Source organism: Nothobranchius furzeri, chromosome 2 (assembly GCF_043380555.1).
Source record: "Nothobranchius furzeri strain GRZ-AD chromosome 2, NfurGRZ-RIMD1, whole genome shotgun sequence".
In the NCBI taxonomy this organism is placed as follows: Eukaryota; Metazoa; Chordata; class Actinopteri; order Cyprinodontiformes; family Nothobranchiidae; genus Nothobranchius; species Nothobranchius furzeri.
The window spans coordinates 26227668-26237386 of record NC_091742.1 but is presented as its reverse complement, the minus strand read 5'-3'; the positions used below and the strand labels follow the sequence as shown (position 1 = coordinate 26237386).

General features: G+C 42.6%; 1 protein-coding gene across 1 annotated transcript in view; it reads left to right on the top strand.

Annotated features, from left to right (window-relative positions):
* Positions 1-527: 527 nt before the first annotated feature.
* Positions 528-9719, top strand: part of LOC107378011 (A-kinase anchor protein 7) — a gene marked incomplete in the record, with an annotated part of 65764 nt that continues 56572 nt past the window's right edge. Inside the window, 9 exon segments of the mRNA XM_070545346.1 lie at positions 528-1058; positions 1526-1760; positions 1912-2073; positions 2163-2317; positions 2454-2590; positions 5172-5332; positions 7532-7644; positions 8999-9045; positions 9626-9719. Coding sequence (XP_070401447.1) covers positions 909-1058; positions 1526-1760; positions 1912-2073; positions 2163-2317; positions 2454-2590; positions 5172-5332; positions 7532-7644; positions 8999-9045; positions 9626-9719 — 1254 coding nt within the window.

The following is a 9719-nucleotide window of genomic DNA, read 5'->3' as shown; positions in this document are numbered from 1 at the left end:
CCAAACCAATCACTTAGGCTGACAGTCCATTATTCTGGTAAAGAGAATTACCAGATAATATAATGAGAATGCAGAGGCTGTAATTGGCATTCCAAGTGTATTTAGGATTGAAACCAGAGGTGTGCGCATTATATAATGTCCAGGATCTTACTCCCAGCCAATCAGTTGTAAGGAACTGAGTGGGGGTCCCTTGGACATTGTTTAATTTACTATTTACGGATTAGACACTAATGTGTCCCATGAAAACATGATATATATATATATATATATATATATATATATATATATATATATATATATATATATATATATATATATATATATATATATATATATAATATTTTCCTATAACATCTGTATGGACACATGACAATTTGGAAATAAAGCAACATTTATTTGGAGATTAGTTATTGTGTATTTATATTATAATTTTGTGCAGTGGTAGAAATATTCAGAGCCGTAGGCAGAAATGACAAATCTGGCGTATGTGCTTTTATTTTGAAGACAATGTCTAGACCGGATATTTCGTAATGTTTACAAAGTGCTTTATCCGGTCGATGCTATCAGCTAGCATGAGTGCTAAAGCCTTGTAACATTTCTTTGTAATTAGAACAATTTAAGCCAAAAGTCACCGTCGGAATGCTTTGACCGACAGCATTATGGCTAATTAGCCTAAATATGTATTTATTTTATTTGTTGTTGAAGTTAGCTGCCCAGCTCTTTGGAGAGAGCTGAAATGGAAAAGCACATATTTGGCAGTTGGATTTCGTTCAACAGGTGTTAGCTTTGGGAAAGCGAGTGAGCGTTTCTAAACGTCATTTAAAAACGTTTATATGTGTTTGTAGGATTCGTATGTTTTAGTACGCTATGTTTGACCAGTACGTCATTTAAGAAGTCTAAGATCTATTATGCAATTCGGGCGCGTCCCTTTAAACCTCGGTTTGTTTTGCTTACAAAGATTTTATGTCGTTAGTAAACTTCCGGTTCAGAAGCATTTTTATATCATTAACTGTAAAGTCAAAGCGTTTACGCCTATTACACACAAGATCGGATTGCAGGTAAGAAAAACATTTGCTGAAGTCACGAAATCATCAGTTGTATGTGGCAAGGTGGAGAAACGAGGGCCCGGGCGGGATTCGAACCCCAGACTCCCGGGTGAGAGTCACGCGCGCTAACCAGTCAGCCAAAGGGACATACCCTTGTGCATGTAGCCAGGGCGCATGACCAATCGGGACACTGTGACAGGACACTCACGCTGTCACATCTTCCCCCCTCTTTCCACAAGCACGTCCTCGTGCTCCCGTGCAGGGCGCCACAAACGTCACATCCACGGACCTACTTGACAGCACCGCATGAATCCTGCCACCTACCTTGCCACATTTGGCGTTGTTGGCAGGATCCTGGTCCAGTACTGGTTAGCTCGCTTGACTCTCGCCCGGAGTCTGGGGATCGAATCCGCCCGGGCCCTCGTTTCTCCACCTTGCCACATATAAATAATGAATTTCACAAACTTTTCTTGTTTCAGGTTAGATCACAGTCCTGCGTCTGTTTACCATCGGTGATGCAAGCAGCCGGCATCTCCTATGGACCAGAGGCTAATGTTGCCTCAGACGATGAAGATGAGGATGATGAAGCTTGTTTTGGTGGAGGTGGAGGTCGAGTTGGCCCGCAGAGCACATCACAAGAGATTATTAATGAAGGTCAGGTGGTTGCAGACAACATGGAGGTCCCCACAGAAACTAGAGCCTCTACCGTCTCATGTGGGTAGACCTGACTGTCTAATGTTAAGCTGCCGAGTGTTTTTTTGATAGTTTCACTTTAATGCACTACATTACCAGCATTCTAGTAACACAATTTTCCTGTATTTTCTGTTATTTATGTATTTATTTTCTTTATAATCCATCAATTAAGCAGCTCCTATGGAGTCAAATAAAAAAATATCAAGAAACAAGATGAGAAAGGAGAAGATGAAGTTAAAGAAGAAGAAGCTGAAGTCAGCCGAGGCTTCTGCCGGTTTGATGTCGGAGCTTCCTTTTGCACTAACCAGCCCCGCTGCCTGGAAAGAGCTAGGATGTGAGTACTTCTCTAAACACACACTTAAGTTTCTTTAGCGGTGAGCGTCTGACTGATTAGAGTTCAACTTAAGTGGTGTTTTTGCGTAGTTCCCATCCCTGAATCGTCAGCGAAAAAGAGGAAGCGGAAGCGGGGGGACAGCGGGGGCCGAGTGGACAGCGAGGAGGATGGAGACCAGAAGAAGAAAAAGAAAGAGAGCCAGCGACCAAACTACTTTGTGTCCATCCCCATCACTAACATCCAGGTACTTTACAGGTGTTTAGTGTCTTTAAACAACGTTTAACCAGCGGTTAACTTTCCTTATTATTCCTTCTCATCATAATCTAGTTCCAGTAAGTAATCAGCTTCCAGTTACAAAAAGTTAATTTTTTCAACCATAGATAAAGTCTGCTGTGACTGAAATCCAGGAAGCCATTCTCCTGAAGGAGCCCCGACTGGCTAAAGCCATGATCCCCGTCCCAGCTCTTCACATCACGCTGCTCGTCACGCACCTCGCCAGTCAGGAGCAAGTAGATCTGTGAGTTCAGTCAGATGAAGCTGTTTTGGGTTTAGCTTGGTGGTTTAGCTGTGATCACCAAGAATGTGCTAAAGTTTTCACTCCGCAGAGGTTCTAATTGGATCCTATAAATGAATCATGCACTTATTACCTCATGCAGAGTGTCTATACACAGTAATATTGTTTACATTGAATAAAAAAGTGCATGCAGACTTCATAAAATTGCAAGAAATCCATCCATCCATTTTCTGAACCCGCTTATCCCCGTAGGGTCGGGGTGGGGGTGGGGGGGGCTGACTTTAAATAACTTTAACTTTAAAGTTACTTTTAAAAAGAAGCAAACTGAAGAAAACATAGGGAGTCCTGAAGAAACCTGAACAGTGAAGCAAGCACAGAGAGATCCGTTACTGTCTGTGTGTGTGTGTGTGTGCGTGGATGGACTGGACGCGGACTCAGGCCTAGTCCACACGTAGCCGGGTTTCTTTAAAAACGAATATCCGCCCCTCCAAAAACTTGCATCCACACCACCTCGTTTTAAAAACAGACTCTGTCCACACGTACCCGGATAAATACGTTGTTAAGGACATGCCAGACCTGTAGGCGGCAGTACTTCCCCCGTTCTTAACCTCGTCCTTCGTCTGTGGTCTTCCGCAAGGAGCAGTAATTCCGCTTGCAAAAACAAACAAGCAAAAAGCGCTTGGACAATTGATAAAGCAAGAGCAGCTCTGAGGGCATCCATGCTGTCGGCTAGTGTAAACACAGGTCGCACACATGATGTCAGCATTTTTTGTCGCGGAAAGTGACGTTGCGAACCTTAAAACTCCGGTTTTGTCTGTCCACACGCAGACACCCAAAACGGAGAAAACGCAGATCTTCACTTTGGCCGGAGTTTTTAAAAAGATCCGTTTTCGTGTGGATGACAGGCCAAAACGTAGAAAAATATCTACGTTTTGGCAGATCCCCGGCTACGTGTGGACAGGGCTTCACTGAGCTGTGAGTTCCCGGCTGCAGAGTTTTGTGTGTAGGGAGGGGCGGGCGCTCTATTTGACTGGCCAGTCACAGAGCGTGAAGACAGTCAATTACCCAATGAGGATTTTCCTTCAGCACGATTACAGATATTTACGAGTTTTACTCGTTTCATGCTCGTACTCCTCAAAAATGCTTTATCCGTACCGGATACTCGTCTGAAACGAGTACCCGATTCATCTCTAATTTAAAACAAATTAAATTTCCGAGACTTGAACGTTGTGATTCTGAAAGTAAAATCTTCCACATTTTAGATCTGATATTAGCCTGACTTAGCACAAAGTCATGGTGTGTTCACTGACAGGGAAAAATGTTAGATTTCTTTCATTGCTGCTTGACAGTGATGCATTTGTTATTGCTAATATTGGTATATTCCAACCACCAGCTGATTTATTTGGCGCATCTCAAGTTTTGTACTTTTTTAACTGCTGGGGTATAGAAATAGTTTTTAATATCATTACTTTCGATATGAATCACTCTAATCAATTAGTCAAAAAATGTCTTTGATTTAAATAATAATGAATTAAATAAAATAAAGTCTAAGATAACATCTATTAGAACTATAAAATAAGTTAGAATTAAAAAAAAAATTAACCAAAATGGTAAATTTGCATATAATTGGCATGTATTGCTCGGCGTCTGCAGCGATGCGGACGCTGAGCCGATCTGTCGTGGGGAAGAGGGAGCTGAGCCAGAAAGCTAGGCTCTCGATTTACCGGTCGATCTACGTCCCAATCCTCACCTATGGTCATGAGCTTTGGGTAATGACCGAAAGAACGAGATCGCGGATACAAGCGGCCGAAATGAGTTTCCTCCGTAGGGTGGCCGGGCTCAGCCTTAGAGATAGGGTGAGGAGCTCGGACATTCGGGAGGGACTCGGAGTAGAACCGCTGCTCCTCCGGATCGAAAGGAGCCAGTTGAGGTGGTTTGGGCATCTGGTCAGGATGCCTCCTGGACGCCTCCCTGGGGAGGTGTTTCGGGCATGTTCTGCCGGCAGGAGGCCCCCGGGTCGACCCAGGACACGTTGGAGAGGTTACATCTCCAATCTGGTCCGGGAATGCCTTGGGGTCCTGCCGGAGGAGCTGGTGGAGGTGGCCGGGGAGAGGACGGTCTGGAGCTCCCTAGTTGGGATGCTGCCCCCGCAACCCGGATCTGGATAAGCGGAGGAAGACGACGACGACGACGATATTTGCATTTATTTTTCCCAGATTTGTCCTTTTTTACAATTTCTTTACTTTCTAAAACAATAATTTTCTGCAAACCTCTCATTTACATTCATCAGATTATTTCAGTTGGGGTACATAAATGTTAAGCATTTCCTTTATTTTAGCAGAAATCCGAAAGAACCCTCTAACACGACGCGCTAATAGAAAACTGAAGTGTTTGGATGAATCCGAGTGCAGCTCTGAAGCATGAAAGCCCCGTTATGTGACTGATGAGTAATCTACACCCTGAAAGGAGAAGATTCCCGTCTTTAGTAATCGCTTGATTCTGTCATTATGTAACGTGACATGGAGCGTGGAAGAGGATTAGCTCATGAGTCGGTGTGTATTCATGTGAGTTTTTATATAAATAGGGCTGGAGCTGTGCTGGCTCAGGCGGAGCCGACAGTGGCTGAGCTGCTGAGTGGGCGGGACCTGGTCCTGCCCTTCTCAGGAATCGGTGACTTCAGGAAGGAGGTGGTGTTTGTTGGAGTGACCAGCGGACTCCACAGACACACACTGGACAGCCTGGCAGGTCAGTGTTGGTGCATCCCACAGATAATTAATTACACGTATTTTATTTAGCTTTGTTTAGTTTTGCGTTGATACTTTTCCTCTGAGGGTTGGGGTTCATTAGAAGATTTTTGCTGTTTTTCAAGGGTTTTAGTGTCTTTTTTAAACATTTCAATCTCAATACAGTGAGCCCTCGCTACTTCGCGTTTCGTTTATCGCGGATTCACGACTTTGCGGATTTTTTCTTTGGAGCCTTATTCAAGGGAAATTTGCCGATTTGTGGTATTTTTCACGGATTCGCGGCATTTTTCTATGCGAAATATCAAGAAATTCCTGTTTTTTTTCCGATCAGTTTCATCATAAAATGCACTTTTTGTAATAAAACTATAAAAAAAACAAGTAAAAAAATTTTTTTCTTGAGTTTTACCCACAAAAAGAGAATGTGATCATACGATAATTCAGTATAGTACTGTACTGTAAATATGGTGTCCCTACTTCGCGGATTTTCACCTATCGCGGCCAGGTCTGGAACGTACAGTATCTACCGCAATAAACGAGGGATCAACTGTATAGGTGCTTTGGAGTAGGGATGCACCGATACTGATATTGGTATCGGCACCGATACGATACCAATATCGGTATTGGTGAAAGTTAACCGACACCAGGAACCGATACCGATGCAGTTGCTTGAAAATGGCTTCACTGTAACTTGTCATTTCTGCTCACCTAATATTTTAGTTTTGTGATGATTTCCATTCGTATATTTTACTTTTTAATCTACCTCACAGTCTCTTCCTGTTGAAAGCAGAGAAGAAAATAAAATCTGTATTCCAAATCATTGCATTTTTTGCGTGGTAGAAGTATCGGTATCAGCAAGTACTCAGATCCAAGTATCGGTATCGTTGCATCCCTAGTTTGGAGCCTTGTCAGTGAGAAGGAACTTATTTAACACGATCTCTTTTAGAAGTTATTTATCTTTGTCCTAAAGTCTGTTTGAAACTTTGTGATTTTTAAAATCTGTAAAAAACAAGATTAAAAATGTCAGTAGATGTAGAAAAATATGGATTTTCTAAAAATTTCCCCATCTTCATTTTTATCATCTCCTCTTACATCAACACCAAAATGAAAGTTTGTATTTGAGATGAGCCAAAAACCATCCAGCCAACATTTCTAAGAGGATTTATGGTTTTTATATGACTTTAGCAGCTTGCATACGTAATAAATAAGCTCCTTCCCCATAATTTTACCTATCATTCACAAGATGTAACAGTGACTGATTTTTATGTGATTGCTGGTTTATAATGTAGAGAAAAATCTAAAAATGTCAATTTAAAACATGAAAAAAGTCTCAAAACAACAAAAATGATCTTTAAAAAAACACAAATGTTGCTGCTGAGTTTTGAACGTGGTCAGAAAGATTCTGCAAAATGTTTTTATTATAAATAATAGAACAGAAGTGGCTAAATGAAATATTATTACTTGTGTTTGCCTGCTTATCCCATTCAATATTTTTTAAGTGTTTTAAATATGGTTTTATTAAGAAAAACATCAGTTTTAAGTATCTTCATTAATTACACATTTAAAATATCAGCAAATTAACTTATTTCCATGTAGTTTTAACCTAGATAACAGAGATTGTTGTCGGTTTTATTTAACAGGTAGGGATTCCCTTGTTTGTTTGCTGCTGGATGTGATTTTTTAAAATATTTTGACGTGACAAACATCATTATAGGATTTCTAAAATAATCAAAGGTCAAATTTGCGTCTAGACTGCTTCGATTTTAGCTCCCTGCATCATTTAAACAAGTTTGACTTTAGCAGCGTGCATCTACAGCGAGAGCAGACCGAGGGAGTCGGAAGCTTCTGTTATTGATTTTTAGATTTTTAACATGTAAAAAAGATTCAGCAAGAATCACAAATGTGGGCTGCAGCAAAGGAAGGGTACAGCAGGAAGTCTGACCCTCTTGTCTTCCCGTCTGCTCTCTCCACCACTCGCATCGATTATGTACTAACCTCTCTCTCCCCGCCGAGCTCCTCTTCTAAAAATACCGCTGTGGCTTCCCACTAAACCTCCTCAACTGCTCTGTGCATCTTCCTTCCTATCTGCTGGTTTTATGATAATCTCAGACATTAATTAATTCATGCGTTTGAATCTTTTCTCTCATTTTTTTGGCCCAAAGTCCAAACAAACCTGACGTTTTTAGGCATGTGCTTGCTGCAGAGTTGTTACGTTGCCGTTTCGAGGAACAGGGGCTTCTGCAGGGAGACGGTCGAGGCTTCGAACCCCACCTCACCATCATGAAGCTGTCTAGAGCATCGAAACTACGATCTCAGGTGTGTGCACACGCACACAGATGGACTGATTTCACGTTGTTGTCGAAAATGATTTTTTTACGTGTTTTAGCATAAAAAACTGAATTGAGTGAATTAAAAGCCTTTCTGTCACGTATCACCTTCATGCCAGAGTTTATGTTGGTTAAACCACGGCAGTATATATATGCATGTATTAAAATAGTAAATTTTAGCTTAATATTTATAAAACTGACTGAGTTGTTGCCATTTTTGTGTTTTCTAACATTTATTATCAACACTTTCTTGCCTTGTGTGAAGCGGCTGGGATGAGGATCAGCACCTCCAAATCTGAGACCGTGGTTCTCGACCGGAAAAGGGTGGCTTGCCACCTCCTGGTCGGGGGAGAGGTCCTACCTCAAGTGGAGGAGTTTAAGTATCTCGGGGTCTTGTTCACGAGTGAGGGTAGGAGGGATCGGGAGATCGACAGGCGGATTGGTTCGGCGTCTGCAGTGATGCGGACGCTGAGCCGATCTGTCGTGGTGAAGAGGGAGCTGAGCCAGAAAGCCAGGCTCTCGATTTACCGGTCGATCTACGTCCCAATCCTCACCTATGGTCATGAGCTTTGGGTAATGACCGAAAGAACGAGATCGCGGATACAAGCGGCCGAAATGAGTTTCCTCCGTAGGGTGGCCGGGCTCAGCCTTAGAGATAGGGTGAGGAGCTCGGACATTCGGGAGGGACTCGGAGTAGAGCCGCTGCTCCTCCGGATCGAAAGGAGCCAGTTGAGGTGGTTTGGGCATCTGGTCAGGATGCCTCCTGGACGCATCCCTGGGGAGGTGTTTCGGGCATGTCCTGCCGGCAGGAGGCCCCCGGGTCGACCCAGGACACGTTGGAGAGGTTACATCTCCAATCTGGTCCGGGAACGCCTTGGGGTCCTGCCGGAGGAGCTGGTGGAGGTGGCCGGGGAGAGGACGGCCTGGAGCTCCCTAGTTGGGATGCTGCCCCCGCGACCCGGACCCGGATAAGCGGAGGAAGACGACGACGACTTTCTTACCTTGGAACACCCTAATAACACTCTATTAGTCCGCTGAAGAAGTTAGAGCTGATGTAGGAGAAGAGCATGATGCACGAGGGGAGGAGCTAATGCAATAAATGGTTTTAGTAAGTTCATGAAAATGAGAAGAGGGAAATAAAGACGGATATGAGCTTTGATCAGGATGGGAGAGTCTCAGAGGAAGAACAGCATCCATCTTTTCTGCCTTTTCCTGCCCGGCGTCTGCTCGATGACGTCGTCGTTGTCCTCCGGTCTGTGTTTGTGTTCCTGTCTTTATCAAGAGGATGAAAGTGTCATAAAATTAATGCTTTACTCACTTTACCTCTTATTTCTGTGTGTCAGGGTATAAAGCGTGTGGGCCCAGCCCTCTACTCCGAATACACAGACAAGTAGGTACTTTGTTTTTTCTTTTATTAAGAAACAGAAATGAGTTCTGTTAAAGTAAAATGTTTAAATGTTTGAATGTGTTCTTTAGCTTGTTTTTAAGTGGGGATGTGCCAATGTGAATTAAATATATTATATATACGCCGACATTTGCGTTTTCTGAAATCAGCAAACTTTTTATAGACTGAAAATGATGCGAGCTGAATTCTAGAATGTTTTGCTTTATTTCTATAAAGTGCGATTTACGATATGTTATTATGTACACATTCCACACATGTTACGCTTCCATCACTGTCAGATGACTAAATAATTACACATCATCACCCCCTCACCTTGTGAAACAGATACGCAAGCGGAAACAAGATTTTAAAACTATCGGTTGTTAATATCGGCCCAGTTCTACTTATCGGACCGATACCGATATGTTAAAAATCCCCATTTTTAAGGGTTTTCTTCCGTTTTCTTTGCTTCGAGGGTCTATTTTTGGTGCTTGTTACATTCAAGCTGCTCTGATGTCTGATCTGTCAAAAGCTCAGGAGGTCTCCACTTTGTGTCATTTCCACCTCGTCTCTCTGTGACCTGCAGATTTTTTGGAAATCAGATGGTGGAGCGGGTGGATTTGTGTTCAATGCTGAAAAAGAAGCAGCAGGATGGATATTATCACACAGAGACCTCACTA